This window comes from Cetorhinus maximus, chromosome 12 (assembly GCF_964194155.1).
Source record: "Cetorhinus maximus chromosome 12, sCetMax3.hap1.1, whole genome shotgun sequence".
Lineage (NCBI taxonomy): Eukaryota > Metazoa > Chordata > Chondrichthyes > Lamniformes > Cetorhinidae > Cetorhinus > Cetorhinus maximus.
In genome coordinates this window covers 82,192,959-82,209,297 of record NC_135890.1, presented here as the reverse complement: position 1 = coordinate 82,209,297, position 16,339 = coordinate 82,192,959, and the positions used below count along the sequence as shown (strand labels likewise).

Below are 16,339 nucleotides of genomic sequence, written 5' to 3'. Positions count from 1 at the left end.
GGGACCATTCTGGTGAAAGATCATTGACCTGAAACACTGGGCTGTAACCTCTGACTAGCGTTGGAAAGTGCTGGCCCACAGGAATTAGAAGAAATAAATACCTACTTACCTGGTCTTGAAAATTACGTTGACACTTCTCCGGAGCTGCTTGGGGCCTGCACTGAAACACCCCTCACAGGCCCCAGCGACGTGTAGTTCCAGCGTATTCTAGGAAGCCACGTCCCCTTTGTTATGGTACTTGCTGCCGTAAAGTAGGTACGTTTCAAAAGGCCAGTCAAATTGGCAGGCCAGGGAGAAGGTAAGTGTTAAAGTAGATAGGATTTGGAGGGTGTGATGTCCAGAGGCTGTCCGGTGAGCGGGGTCGGGGCATTTGGATGGGAGGGGGCTGTCGGAGTTCGGTGAGGGTGGGGGCTGTCGGAGTTCGGTGAGGGTGGGGGCTGTCGGAGTTCGGTGAGGGTGGGGGCTGTCGGAGTTCGGTGGGGGTGTCGGCTGTCGGAGTTCGGTGGGGGTGTCGGCTGTCGGAGTTCGGTGGGGGTGTCGGCTGTCGGAGTTCGGTGGGGGTGTCGGCTGTCGGAGTTCGGTGGGGGTGTCGGCTGTCGGAGTTCGGTGGGGGTGTCGGCTGTCGGAGTTCGGTGGGGGTGTCGGCTGTCGGAGTTCGGTGGGGGTGTCGGCTGTCGGAGTTCGGTGGGGGTGTCGGCTGTCGGAGTTCGGTGGGGGTGTCGGCTGTCGGAGTTCGGTGGGGGTGTCGGCTGTCGGAGTTCGGTGGGGGTGTCGGCTGTCGGAGTTCGGTGGGGGTGTCGGCTGTCGGAGTTCGGTGGGGGTGTCGGCTGTCGGAGTTCGGTGGGGGTGTCGGCTGTCGGAGTTCGGTGGGGGTGTCGGCTGTCGGAGTTCGGTGGGGGTGTCGGCTGTCGGAGTTCGGTGGGGGTGTCGGCTGTCGGAGTTCGGTGGGGGTGTCGGCTGTCGGAGTTCGGTGGGGGTGTCGGCTGTCGGAGTTCGGTGGGGGTGTCGGCTGTCGGAGTTCGGTGGGGGTGTCGGCTGTCGGAGTTCGGTGGGGGTGTCGGCGTTCGGAGGGTGGGGGTTTGGAGTTCAGGGAGAGTGTCGGGGGGGTGGGGGGGTGTCGGAGTTCGGGGGTGGGGGTGTCGGAGGTCGGGATGGGGGTGGTCAGGGGGGTGTCGGAGGTAAAGGAGGTGCTGGAAGTCAGGGGTCTTGGGGGTTGGCGCGGTCATGGGGGTGGGGCTCGGGGGTGTAAGGAGAGTTCCATGGGTTCAGTCCGGGTCTTTACTATAGTTACTGAGCAGCTAAAAGAGGTTTTAATTCTTCGAACTTTTTCTGGGTAACTATCAGTATCACCGGGGCGGAACCATCCAAAGTTTGCAATTTAAAGTGCATTTTCAGATGGTTATCAGCGCATCGCAGTTGTCCAGAGGAATTGTGCACTTCTGGGCAATTGCCTTGCAAACCTTCACCTGGGAACTTCCCAGAGCATCCCCCACCCCCCCACCCCCCCGCCCCCCAAAAAAAAACCCACGCTGGGGAGCGCAGAAGTTACCCTTTCTCCTCCCTGACCTGCTGAGTCTATACACCCCATCCAGCCTCACTCAACTCAAACCTGCTCAACCTTCCTATTCGATCCAAGGCTGCAAATAGAGACTATACCACACTTTCGGCAGGGGTACAAGTTAAGTTCAACATATTTGCAGTTGGCTTAATTAATAAGAAAAGCGGTGTAATGATTTCCCACATCTTAAATTTGATGACATTTCTTTGCGAATTAAAATAAATAGTGGGAAATGCATCGTCCTTGATGGACTGAAGTGAACTCTGAGTAATCGCACCCCGTTTTGCTGGAGTTGATCGCGCCGGGGCTGCGGCTGTAACCCAGGGAAACTAAACAAAAAGTCGGATAAAAGTGCTGGGACAGGAACATTGTAGAAATAGTTCTTGAATTATTTTACACAGAGTTAAAGTAGGTTTGGAAGGTTAATTTTTTAAGGGCTAAATTTGGAAATTGCAAAAAAAGTAAACTTTTTAGAAACTTTGAATAACTTTTTTAAAAAATGTTTTCCTCCCTCAGCCATGCCCGCAGGCAGCAAAGTCCTGGAGCCACGGAGTTTTGTGATGATAAAGCCCCTGCCCTTCCCTCCGTCCAAAGGGCTGAAGGTGAAGGCCCGGAGCCTGACCGTCTACAGGCCCTGCGAGCCGAGCAGGCAACAGGTTTTCCACGAGAATTACCTCAGGAGGCAGGACCAGCTGAGGCAGCAGGGTTACCGCTCAGTCTACTGGAAACCCTATCAGGCAATCGGCCAGCCCCTTCACCTGGAACCCAGGCAGCTCATCCTGCATTCCCTGGGGCAGCTCGACCAGGTCAGAGGGGTTCATAAAAACAAAAAACTACTGCGGATGCTGGAAATCCAAAACAAAAACAGAATTGCCTGGAAAAACTCAGCAGGTCTGGCAGCATCGGCGGAGAAGAAAAGAGTTGACGTTTCGAGTCCTCATGACCCTTCAGCAGTTCTGCTGAAGGGTCATGAGGACTCGAAACGTCAACTATTTTCTTCTCCGCCGATGCTGCCAGACCTGCTGAGTTTTTCCAGAACTGTTGAAGAGTCATGAGGACTCGAAACGTCAACTATTTTCTTCTCCGCCGATGCTGCCAGACCTGCTGAGTTTTTCCAGAACTGTTGAAGGGTCATGAGGACTCGAAACGTCAACTCTTTTCTTCTCCGCCGATGCTGCCAGACCTGCTGAGTTTTTCCAGAACTGCTGAAGGGTCATGAGGACTCGAAACGTCAACTCTTTTCTTCTCCGCCGATGCTGCCAGACCTGCTGAGTTTTTCCAGAGCTGCTGAAGGGTCATGAGGACTCGAAACGTCAACTCTTTTCTTCTCCGCCGATGCTGCCAGACCTGCTGAGTTTTTCCAGAACTGCTGAAGGGTCATGAGGACTCGAAACGTCAACTCTTTTCTTCTCCGCCGATGCTGCCAGACCTGCTGAGTTTTTCCAGAACTGCTGAAGGGTCATGAGGACTCGAAACGTCAACTCTTTTCTTCTCCGTCGATGCTGCCAGACCTGCTGAGTTTTTCCAGATAATTCTGTTTTTGTTTCAGAGGGGTTCATATCCCACTGAGTGCAGTCAACACACACAGACATGTACGCTTGTGGAGCCAATCTCTGCCCCAAACCCTCACAAAATCAGCTAGAATAACTAGGCAATGCTATGGCATTTGTGCACAGGATGCCCCCCATGATATCAAAGCTATTCATTACCACGACATTTTCAAGGTGTGCACACTATGGCAAAACTGTTAACAAGGTAACCGTAACATTCGTGGGGAGATACCAATCATTCGAATTGCAATTGAGCTTAACAACTTTGCAATTAACATAGTGCTGTAGAAAATTAAGGATACTTTCTTCTTTCAGAGACTTGCTGTGTATGCCTTATTTCTCCTCTCGTTTGTTTGTCATTAAGGGAATGTGTAATCTCTATGTTGAATAATTCACTCATTTCAAGAGCAGGTTTGGTATGTGGTTGGTGGATAGGGGAATAAAGGGAACAGGGTACATGGCTTTAAGGTTACCACTTGTGTGAATGATGAATGCCAACATAGACTGGTAGGGCTGAAAAGCTTGCTTCCATGTGGTAATTTCCTTCAAAATGTATCTCTTTTGCCCTCTCAAATCAAATGCCCATTTGCAACATCAGCATTATATAATGCCTGGGTGAGTGTTTTGAGTTTGTGCCATTTCGAGTTTGGGCTCATAACATGCTTTTGTTTGCAAATGGGAGCCACAGCTGCTGAGGAGCCTCAAAGGATTGAAGTGCTTCTGAGAGACACTGGTGCAGTAATTAAAGCTTTGCGGCAAGTGGTGCTTGAGCTGTGTTACCACTGGTCACCACTGCAGTGAACTTCATAGGATCATACAGCACGGAAGGAGGCCATTCGACCCATCATGCTTGTGCCAGCTCGTTGAAAGAGCCATCCAATTAGTTCCCACTCCCCAACTCTTTGCTCGTAGTCCTGCAAAGTTTGCCTTTGAAGTATTAATCCAATTCCCCTTTGAACGTTATTATTGAATTGCTAGAAGACCATAAGTCATAGGAACAGAAGTAGGCCATTCGGCCCATCAAGTCTGCTCTGCCATTTAATGAGATCATGGCTGCTCTGATAATCCTTAACTCCACTTTCCTGCCTTTTCCCCATAACCCTTGATTCCCTTATTAAAAATCTATCTATCTCAGCCTTGAAAAAACTTAACAACGCAGCCTCTACAGCCCTCTGTGGTAAAGAATTCCACAGACTGACTACCCTTTGAGAGAAGAAATTCCTTCTCATCTCTGTTTTAAGTGGACGCCCCCTTACTCTGAGATTATGCCCTCTGGTCCTAGACCTTCCCACAAGGGGAAACAACCTCTCAGCATCTACCCTGTCAAGCCACCTAAGAATCTTATATGTTTCAATAAGGTCGCTTCTCACTCTTCTAAACTCCAATGAGTAGAGGCCCAACTGATTCAACCTCTCCTCATAAGAAAATCCCTTCATCCCCGGGATCAACCTCATGAACCTTCTCTGGACTGCCTCCAATGTCAATATGTCTTTCCTTAGATAAGGGGACCAAAACTGTCCATAGTATTCTAGGTGTGGTCTAACTAGTGCCTTGTAAAGCTTTAGCAAGACTCCCCTATTTTTGAATCCCTTTGAAATAAAGGCCAACATTAAATTTCCCTTCCCTATTACCTGCAGAACTTGTATGCTAGCTTTTTGGGATTAATGCACAAGGACCCCCAAATCCCTCTGTGCTGCAGCTTTCTTCAGTCCTCCTCCATTTAAATAATATTCAGCTCCTCTATTCTTCCTGCCAGAGTGCATAACCTCACACTTTCCCACATTATATTCCATCTGCCACGTTTTTGCCCACTCAACCTGTCTATGATCCTCTGTAGACTCGTTGTGTCATCCTCACCACTTGCCTTCCCCCTATTTTTGTGTCATCTGCAAACTTGGCGATAGTACATTCATTTCCCTCATCCAGGTCACTAATAACTATTGTAAATAATTGTGGCCCCAGCATTGATCCCTGTGGCACTCCACTAGTTACAGGTTGCCATCCTGAAAATGCCCCTCCATATCCCAACTCTCTGTCTTCTATTAGTTAGCCAATCCTCTATCCATGCTAATATACTACCCCCAACACCATGGGCTCTTATCTTATTAAGTAGCCTTATGTGCGGTACCTTATTGAACGCCTTTTGGAAATATAAATATATTACACCTCTCTTGCCCTTTATCTACCTTGCTTGTTACCTCCTCGAACAATTCTAAGAAATTTGTCAGACATGGTTTCCCCTTCAAGAAGCCATGTGACTCTGCTTGAGCAGATTATGCATTTCTAAATGCGCTGCTATCACATCTTTATAATATACACCAACATTTTCCCAGTATTAAGCTAACTGGCCTATAGTTACCTGTTTTTTGTCTCCCTCCCTTTTTGAGTAGGGTGTTACATTGGCAGTTTTCCAATCCTCTGGGACTTTTCCAGAATCTAAGGACTCTTGGAAGATTACTACCAGTGCATCCACTATCTCTGCAGCTATTTCCTTTCATATCCTAGGATGCAACCCATGAGGTCCAGCGGACTTATCGGCCTTTAGCCCCATTAGTTTCCCTAGTACCTCTTTTTCTCTAGTGATAGTTATTGTATTTATTTCTCCCCCCCCTTGCCCCTGATTACTTAGTATTTTTGGTATGTTATTAGTGTCTTCCACCATATGTTTAGGCAGTGCATTCCAAATCACAACAACTAGCTTCATTTAAAAATAAAATCCCCCCCCCGCCAGTTCTTTTGCCACTTACCTTGAATCTGTGTTCTCTGGTAACCGGCCCATTCCAGTGGAAACAGTTTCTCCTTACGTACTCTGTTGTGTTTATTGTTTACTTAATCAAAACCCTTCATGATACTGAATTATTAAATCTCCCTTATCCTTCTTGGTTCAAAGGAGTACAATCTCAACTTCTCAATATTCTCTTTCTAAATTAGGCACTGCTACAGCCTTTAACCATTACTGTCAGCATGGGACAGTTAAGGAAAAACAGTGTATCTTTGAGTAGTTGGTCAAAAAGTTCTCCCAACACTGGAGAGTCTTCCATTTATTTTTTTCTTTGTCCAGACTGTGAACGATGACCCTAACAGCACTGCAGAGGAAAATGCAGAAGAAGCAAAATGCTTGAGCTCACCAAACATGTCAAAGGAGAACAAGGTAACCTTGTGAATTTGTGTATGTTTTTTTTCAAAGGCATTTGACTTGGCTACAAGAAGTTGTTGGTTTCAAGATCTGGAAACAGTTGAATTGAGTAACAAATGTTCATGTTCAGTTACTTGTTTTTGCCCCGTCCCCTCCCGGAAAATGCAGACCACTGGTGGGGTATGGTCCTGCAGGCACTTTTGGTCCCTCATCCAGATGACACCTTTCCTTATGTTGAGTTTGAGATTAAGGCCCTGAATAACCGCAGCCTTGCTCTGCTGCCTCAGCTGTGACGGAGCAAGAATTATGATGCACTGCTAGAAAGAGAGAGTAACCCACAGGAGTTCCCGGGATCAGGCTATTTAAACAAATCAGGCTAGTGACTATGACAGTATTGGTGCATCTTTAAGCACTTGCTGGGGTGAAGGGAGGGAGACAAATATGGTATTGGAAATCCCTGTGGAGGAAAATCTAGCAGCATTGGCTAAACAGTTCAGGCCACAATGAAATCAGCTCCCTTTATCAGGTGCCCATTTAAATGGCGCAGGCTGTAACCTCCTAGAGAAATCCAGGCCATTACTCTGGCTTGTAATAACCTGTGAAATAAACTCCGGTATCTTGTTGGCATCAAGTGACCGGGGCTCAGGAGTGGGAGTAGCAGGACATCTAGGAGGTGATGCCATCCTGTTGACCCCACCTCTTTTTTCAATGCTGGTTCTTTAGAGTTAGACAGAACATTTGCCAATGTGATGCACCTTCAGTACGGAGACTAGATTCCGCCCCGTTTTAAAGCCCCACCAGGCTTCCACTAATCAGACACCTACTTTGGGTATGCTATTTGTCCTGATGAAATTTTGGGGTCTAACATTGTTAGGCTGTTTCTCTAAGGGGAAGGGGAATGCCCACGGCAGCTGAGTCTGATGCTGTCTTTGTCCATCACTCGCACATTCACACTTTCCAGCAATAGTTACTGGATAATGACCAAGAGCAGGGTTTTGATTTTCCTTCCCCCTTTCTGTGTCCAGGATTGCCAAGGCCAGTTGCAGCAGCCCATCTGCCCTGGTTGAGAGTTAACTCAGCAGAAATGGAAAATGTCCATGTACTTTTATTACACTTGGATGTTTTTTGATATTTATGCAAATCTAGTTTCATAAAAATGCAAGAACGCTTTTAATGGTGGCATCCTACACAACATGGGCTGCAGAGGTTCAAGAAGACAGCTCATAGCACCTTCTCGAGGGCAACTAGGGATGGGTAATAAATGCTGGCCCAGCCAACGAAGCCCACATCCCATGAATGAATTAAAAAAAAACCTTCCATCTTGTTACCAATGGTTTGCGCTGTGGTGGTGAACACTTTGTCAAGCATTTGCCTGCTGCAGAGGAACACAATGGGCTGTGGCGGTGTATGATTCGCTGGCTTCTGTTTCTCTCGGCGCTCCTCTTTGCCAGCTAAGCATTTTTGTTTCTGCTCGTCTCTTCTAATGTCATTCCAAACAGCCAGCCTCCAGAGATCATGACTGTCAGCGACTGTCTCCCAGTTGTCAGTGTCAATGTCCACCATCTTCATATCTTGCCTGCAGGTGTCCTTGTAGTGGATGTATGGACGTCCATCATCTCCATCTTAAGTGGGAGATCCCCTATTTTTAAACTGTGCCTTCTAGTTCTAGATTCCCCCATGAGGGGAAACATCCTTTCAGCATCTACTCTGTCAAACCTCCTCAGGCCCAACCTGATCAACCTTTCTTCATAAGAAAAACCCCTTCATCCCAGGGATCAGCCTAGTGAACCTTCTCTGAACTGCGTCCAATGCAAGTATGTCCCTCCTTGGGTAAGGAGATCAAAACTGTATACAGAACTCTAGGTGTTTCTCCTTCATCATGCTAACTTTTTGTGGTTCATGTAACAGGGCACCCAGATCCCTCTGAACTGCAGCATTCTGCAGTCTCTCTTCATTTAAATAATATTCTACTTTTCTATTCTTCCCACCAAAGTGGACAGCCTCCCATTTCCCCACATTATACTCCATCTGCTAATTTTTTTTCCCACTCATTTAAACTATCTATATTCTTTGCAGACTCTTTGTATCCTCCTCACAGCTTGCTATCCTATGTATCTTTGTGTCAACAGCAAATTTGGCTACAATACGGTAGGCCTTTTCATTCAAGTCATTAATATAGATTGTAAATAGTTGAGGCCTCAGCGCTGATCCCTGAGGCACTCAGTAGTTAGGGTGACCAACTGTCCCATATTTTATTGATCTTCCTGTAATTTTCCAATTTGTCCCATACGCCATTTATCCCGTATTTCTCTGGGCAATGTCGGTGGCAGAATACAACCCTCTTTGACCGCAATGCAGATCTCAAAGGGTTGCGGTGTTGCCCAGTCATGGCTGACATTACCTGTTGTAATATGCCTTTAAGGGATAGCAGCATGCCATCGCTAGAGGGGGAGTGTGTCATGTGATCAAGTCTCAGAAGAACACAGCACACACAACACTGCTGCTGTGCCTTCAAGCTTTCTATCCATGTAAACCTGTTCTCATGTGTCTAGCCTTAATAAATGAACCCACAACATATTTACTCATCCTTTATGAGTGATTGGTGCCTTTATATCATTATGAAAACATGACACATCTCAAAGGGTTGCGATATTGCCCTGTCATAGCTGACCTAACCCATCATGTGGAAATGGAAAGAGCAGCTTCGGTGGGCAGCCAGTTTTCTCCAGCAACTTAATAGACAGCCTCTGCTCGCCTGATTGAATGTCTTGGTGACATTAATGAAGGCAACATATGGAAGTCTCCTTTGTTCACGGCATTTCTCTTGCTGCTGCTCGACTTGGAAGATTATGTCAAATTTAGGTGTTCCAGTTCTGAAACCACACTGGGATCCGGGATAGATGCGTTCAGCTAAGATCTGCAGTCTGACAAAGGAAACAAGGGCAAATACTTTTCCCACAATCCTCAGCAGGGAGTTGCCTCGATAGTTGCTGTGGTCGCCCTTGTTTTCGTACAGGGCCACAATCTTTGCAGTACGCATATCCTGGGGCACTGACCCCCTCTCTCCAGCAGAGACAGAGAAGTTCATGCAGATGCTGCAAGAGTGCCAGTTTCCCGTGCTTGTTGAGTTCAGACAGCACGGCATTAGCACCTGGAACTTTGTTCATGGCAAGCGAGTCAATAGCTTTGCCAAGCTCTCCACCATGGGCTCGGTACCCAGCTCTGCCATGCAGGCAGGCTCTCTATGGTGTCTAGAACTTCCTTGGTAATAGTGTTTTCCCTAGAATACAACTCTGGGTAGTGTTCCATTCATCTTTCAACTGTTTATTGCAGTTGGTGATGACCTACCCTGCCTTTGTTTTTAGTGGAACCATTTTCTTTGCTGATGGACCTGTTGCCTTTTTGATCCCTTCATACATGTCCCTAATATTCCCTGTATTGAAGGACATCTGGATAGAGTTGTAACCAGCTCGTCATCTAGCAGTTTGTTGGATTTGACTTCGAGCTATTCTTAGTGCATTCAGAATCTTCTCACTTGGGTCTCTCTTACCATTAATGAAAATGGACTGCTTGGCTTCACTGACAGGTTCCATCACAGTGATGTTAGCCTTGAACCAGTCAGCATTTTTTGTCTCTTCCTTCCCATGTATTGAAATTGCTGTATTGAAGATGGTGCCTCAAAGCATGTTCCAAGTCACTTCTGCACTCTGTGGGAATACCGGAGAGCACCTGTTCAATCAAGTCGTGGAACCGTTGGCTTTTACCTGGGTAGGCAGTATGGCTGACGTTGATAAGAGGACAGCATTTCTGCTTTGAATGAAAAATCTGCAAGGCTTGTATCCTCACCTGAGTGCACACCAGAGAGTGATCTGAATCACAGTCAGTGCTGTGGTAGCTGCGTGTGTTGAGAATACTGTTCAGAGAGTCACATCTGGTGATGATCAGATCCAGTTGGTGCCCATGCCCAGATCTTGAATGTCTCCAGGACACCTTGTGGCATGGTTTGTTCTGAAAGAATGAAAGAACACAAAGCTTGAGGTAGCACCAAAGCTCAAAGTAGTCTCTGTCTGTGCTCATTTATCTTTCCCAGGCCATGCTAACCAAGGCAGGAGGGCCATGCCTCATGGTCCGTGCCCACCCTTGTGTTGAAATCTTGCAGTAAAGGTGTTCTGCTTTGGGGATTCTGCTGATAAGTGTCAAGCTCCTCGTAGAATTAGTCTTTCCCCTCTGGGAAGCACAGCGTTGGAGCATAGATACTTATGAGGTTAACTGGCCCTGTTTGAGTTGAGAGGGGGATGGATAGAACACATTCTGAGCCATTTGTGGGGTTTCTATCATCGCAAGTAACGAGTTCCTTGCAGTGAAGCCTACACCTTCTCATGCATTTTCTCTGAGCTCTTCCACTTCCTGCTGAAGACGTAATGTTTTTCATTCAGTGATCTTCTCTCAGGCAAGCCTGGTCTCTTAAAGGGAAGCTATGTTGATATTTAGCCTGTCAAGTGCCGTTTTGGTCACAGCTGTTTTGCATGCATTATCAACCAGTTGCAAGTCTTTTTTCAATCTCGTGCACAAGGTCTTTACGTTCCAGCTTGCCAATTGAAGAGTTAGTATAGCCTTTCATTTTGTTTGTTTGCCTGGCACGATGGATTCCTTTCACTTGTTGAGCAGAGACTCTAAGTTCCAAGTACCCATTGAAGCACATAGAATGTGACAAGTCAGCACCTTACTAGCCGGAGGCTGCCCAGCTTGAGGTGGGCAGTTGCTGACCAGTGGGATGTGCTGATCCCTCCCACCATCAAAGATAGCTCAGAGCTTTCATTCTCTACACTAATCGAATTCAGCTTATCACTCATAACTGTTGTCTTCCGTGTTGTGTTAATGGTCTGCAGCAAAACTGGAATATCCTCTCCAGGGTGTAAACCTGGACAAAATGTATGGAGACCCTGAGCTACCCAAATATCAGAGTCCCCCTCTCACCCTCCCCGGTTGAGTCCAAAGGAAAGCGAGGCACTACGGTTGGCACCGGCTTGGTTACAGGAGTTCTCGGAAGGATGACATATTTAGACATTTGTCTGCCTTTGGGCTCCAGTGCAGATGTTTTTGTTAGGGCTTACTCCATTAGCCTTCAACTCTCTTAAGGCAATGGAGCTATTCACACATAGCTGGGAGTTTGGTTCATGAGGGCCAGGGTATGTCCATATGTCAGTGAGTCTGCACACTGCATGTCTGGAGCCAAACCTCCTCTGCGTTGCTCTGAAGGATTGTTGAAACAGTGAGACTCTCCTGCATTTGGTCTTACTATTGCTAATAGTACACGAAAAAGAACTGACTGATGCTCCCAATTGTAGGTTAATGGTCTGTTTAGCAGTCAACCACAGAAAAGATTCCTCTGTATAATGGTGCTTGACTAGTTGAAGAAGTGACCCGTTCAATCCGACACCTCTAAACCTGGTGTATGTTATTAAATTTACCCAGATATTTGAGAGTGTTTTGTAGGCCTGAGGAACCCAGTCCTTTGTGGTGTTCTGAGTGGAAGATCGATTTTGCAGCACCTGCTTTCCCATGTCTGTCCGGATACTTACTAATATGAGATTACTGTGTGAACTTGACAGGAAAACGTCCAGTGATTTTGTGTCAGATGGCTGATCTGATATTTTACACTATTGCCGTAAGTTAAACTGACCTCTAGTGAATGACAAGCACTGATTTATTTTTGACTTTCTAATATTTTATAACACGAAAGCAATGAAATACAGAATATAACTTGCGATTAAAGATGTGCAGATACAACCTAAACAGAAGCAATGAACTTGGTTATGTTATATTAGTTATGTTATTAAACTAGATCGTTAGTCCAGAGGTCTGGATTAATGATCTAGGAACGTGAGACTGAATCTCACCATGGCAGCTTCTGACCTCCAAATTCAGTTAATTAATTAAATCTGGAATTAAAAAGCCAGTATCAGTAATAGTGATCACAAAACTGCTGTGCTGTCATAAAATCACAACTGGCTCAATAATGTCTTTTGGGGAAGAAAACCTGCTGTTGTTATCCGGGACCGGCCTGTATGTGACTCCTACCCACAGCAATATGGTTGACTCTCAACTGCCCTCTGGAATAGCCTGGGAAGAAGCACAATTTTATTAAAGCAACTGGACGGACAACCCGACATCAGTCTAGATACTGGACATGTCAAAAGGCCTGTCAATGCTACAGAATCCCCCTTGCTTACACCTGGGAGCTTGTGCCAAAATTGGTGCTGTCCTACAGACTAGTCAAGCAACAGCCTGACATAGTCATACTTAGAGAATCATACTTTACTTGCTCACCAATACCCTGCTCACGGATGCTCAGTTTTGGTTCTGCCAGGATCATTTGACAGACCTTATAACAGCCTTGGTCCAAACGTGCACGAAAGAGCTGAATTCCATAGGTGTGGTCAGAGTGACTGCCCTTGACATCAAGGCAGCATTTAATCAAGGAGCCTTAATGAAGTTCAAGTCTTTGCGAATCCAAGGAAAGCACATAATTGCTTGGAATCATACTTAGCACAAAGGATGAAATTTGTGGTTGTTAGAGGCTAATCATCTTAGCTGCAGAGTATCACTGCAGGAGTTCCTCCGAGCAGTGTCCTGGGCCCAACATCTTCAGCTGCTCATCAGGTACCTTCCCTCCGTCATAATGTCACTGTGAGGAGATTTTCTGATGATTGCACAATATTCAGTTCAGTTTGCATTCCTCAGATATTGAAGCAGTCCATGCCTGCAAGACCAGGTCAACATTCAGGCTTGGGCTGCTAAGTGGCAAGTAACATTCGCACCACACAAGTACCAGGCAATGGACATCTTCCTTTCACCTTTAACAGCATTCCCATTGCTGAATCGCCCACTATCATCCCAGGGCGTCATCATTGACCAGAAACTTAACTGAACCAGCCATATGAAATACTGTGGCTTCAAGAGTAGGCCAGAGACTGGGAATACTATGGCAAATAACTTGCCACATGTCTCCCCAAAGCCTATCTACTTGTAGGTGGTACACCCTGCAGTCACTGTATATGTATCGGTAGTGTAGGAAGTGAATGTTTAAGGTGGTGGATGGGCTGCCGATCAAGCAGGCTGTTTTATCTTGGATGGTGTTAAACTTCTTAAGTGGGTTATTCAGCTGAGAGGTGGTGATTGTGTGGATCAAATATATCCTTTCTTCTAGAATGTAACATTGAATTTCGCAGTTACAATGAAGATCTGCTTGTGTATATGTGCAAGAGTTCAATATTCTCCCCACCACAATTTCCAAAAAAAAGGAATGTTAATGTTTCTAATATATACAGTGTCTGCATCCAAACAACTTGTTCCAACCCTATATGTTTTTGTATATAAGTGAAGGAACTTGGGAATATTGATATATGTGGTAAGCGGCTGAATTCATTACAAGTACCTTGTTAGAGACAGTACGGTACTGGTAATCAAATGGCAATCCTTGCTTATACAGGCTTGAACCAGAGGTTCCCTCTGTATGGGCCTGTAATTCATCTTCTGACTCTGTACTGCCTTTACTGTTACACATGGCGCGGGTTTGCTACAAGACAGTAATACACAAAGGAATTGTAAATAATGGCCTTAGCAACAAGAGTGCAGATATTACATATATTCATAATGTGTACAGATGTAAGTTGTTGGGATAGTGAGGCGGTAGGAGGATTAATGTTTTTTCTGCGCAATGTGTCCTTGATTAAAATTCTGGTCAGGATTCTTAAGCTACTTAGTTTTTCAGCATGAGGTTGATTGCTAATTTCCAGTACATTTCTGTGTGAATGTAGATAAACCTTTAATATAATTACCTTTCCAAAGAATTTATTTCTTTTACAAACTCCCTTAATACAATTACCTTTCCAAAGAATTTATTTCTTTTACAAACTGAGGACAAATTCTATTTCTATTTCCCATTAGGTTTTCACTAATATTTTTGGAAGATAACTTTATCCTTTTGTTGCGCTGGGCTATTTAGTGTCATATTCTGGGAATTCCAACAATTCCTGATAATTTCTATGAATGTAGACAGTTCTTTAATATGATTGTTTACTGAAAATTAAATATTTCTTTTGAACACCTAGCTTGAAGTTCTATGTTACTTTTAGAATGCTTTCAGCATCCATAGAAAATTTAATTTGAAGGTTAAACCTAGTAGAAATTTAGAGGAAACAATTGTCAGGATCAAATTGACTTTGTATCTCTTTTTAGTTCTACATCCAAAGATTATTGTTGAGTTTGAACCATTTGAGCAGTGCCCACGGTCCTTTCTTAATCCAATTTCACTGTTAATAGAAGTCATAGAGATTTACAGCAGGAAGGAAGGAAACCATTTGGCTCCTGTCTGAACCAGTAAAGAGAGCTATTCAGCCTAATCCCCACTTTGCAGCTCTTGTTTACTCTCCTAACTCCCTCTGACTATTTGGTGATCTATAGCACACTCCCAGCAGTGTGATTGCCCTTTTCTTGTTCTTCAGTTCAACCCATATGACATAATTTGATGATCCTTCTAATGTACCATACTCCTTCCTCACAGCTGCTATTGTTTCTCTAGCTAATATTGCAACCCTCCTTTTTGATTCCCATCCTATCCCAATTGAAAATCCTGTAATCTGGAATGTTGACCTGCCATTCCTGCCCTTCTTTAAGTCATGTTTCAGTAATAGTTATGATATCATGCTTCCAAATGTTTTAAATGTGCCCTAATCTCATCTGCCATATGCACTAGACTCCTTGCATTGAAGTACATACGATTAAGCACTGCTGAACTCCTTTGTTGTCTATTTCCTAGCCTTGTTTTCCTCTGCCCCTGCACTTGCTAACTAATTTTGTGCCTTTGATTTCCAGCTTTGCTTCTCTCCCTTCAGAATTTATGCTCAGGCTCTCGTTCCCCTGCAAAACTCATTTAAATTGTTATTTGCAGTTGTGATGCTCCCCACTCAATTGCAGTTAACTGTTCAAACCAGGGTCCTCAATGGACAAGTAGTGGGATATGGGAACAGTGTTCTTTGCTAATGATCTGAACAGTTTTGTTTTGGCTGGTTAAATTTCAGTACCCCAGTGCACACTTGGTGACTGAGATCTCAACTGTTGCCAGCTGGTGGCAAAGCTTTGCAGACATGGGAAATTGCTATGTGTCCTTACGGGTAGAAAGTGTGTAATCCACATTAGGCAAGCTGTAATCTACCTGTGTTGATTTCTGTCAACTGTTTTAGAGACTCTTAAATGGTGTATAAAAGACATGCATCTGTGGGTTTTTGATTCAATCGTGATGGCAGCTATTTAGATTCCTGTAGGGAAACCTATTGTATACAGTTGAGTTTTTTATTTAATGCCCTGAGAATAACTAGCTACAATAGTACAGTCAAGTATTTGATGAAGATCATAGGGATCAGAAAGTGTTTGAGTTATTTTGTTCATACTGAGGAAATAGATTATGTACCCGTTATTGTCTTTTCTTATGTAATCTGACAACATATTACTTGAAGTTATATTGTGTTTTGTCACATTCTAATGTCTCCAAATATATATGAATAACTTTTTTTTCATTCATTCATGGGATGTGGCTGTCACTGGCTAGCATTTATTACCCACCCCTAATTGCCCTTGAGAAGGTCTTGCCTTCTTGAACCGCTGCAGTCCATGTGGTGTAGGCACACCCACAGTGCTGTTAGGAAGGGAGTTCCAGGATTTTGATCCAGTGACAGTGAAGGAATGGTGATATATTTCCAAGTCAGGATGGTGAGTGACTTGGAGGGGAACTTGCAGATGGTGGTGTTCCCATCTATCTGCTGCCCTTGTCCTTCTAGTTGGTAGTGGCCGTTGGTTTGGAAGGTGCTGTCTAAGCAGCCTTGGTGAATTCCTGCAGTGCATCTTGTAGATGGTGCACACTGCTGCTACTGTGTGTCAGTGGTGGAGGGAGTGAATGTTTGTGGCTGTGGTGCCAATCAAGTGGGCTGCTTTGTCCTGGACAGTGTCAAGCTTCTTGAGTGTTGTGGGGCCTGTACTCATCCAGGCAAATGGAGTATTCCATTACACTCCTGACTTGGGCCTTGTAGATGGTGG

The 16,339-nt window shown here is 45.1% G+C and overlaps 1 protein-coding gene across 1 annotated transcript in view; it reads left to right on the top strand.

The window, feature by feature from the left end:
• Nucleotides 1–2,076: 2,076 nt before the first annotated feature.
• Nucleotides 2,077–16,339, top strand: part of LOC144687109 (coiled-coil domain-containing protein 60-like) — a 109,979-nt gene continuing 95,716 nt past the window's right edge. The window contains exons 1-2 of the mRNA XM_078552866.1: nucleotides 2,077–2,364; nucleotides 6,170–6,259. Coding sequence (XP_078408992.1) covers nucleotides 2,077–2,364; nucleotides 6,170–6,259 — 378 coding nt within the window. The remainder of the gene's footprint in view (nucleotides 2,365–6,169; nucleotides 6,260–16,339) is intronic.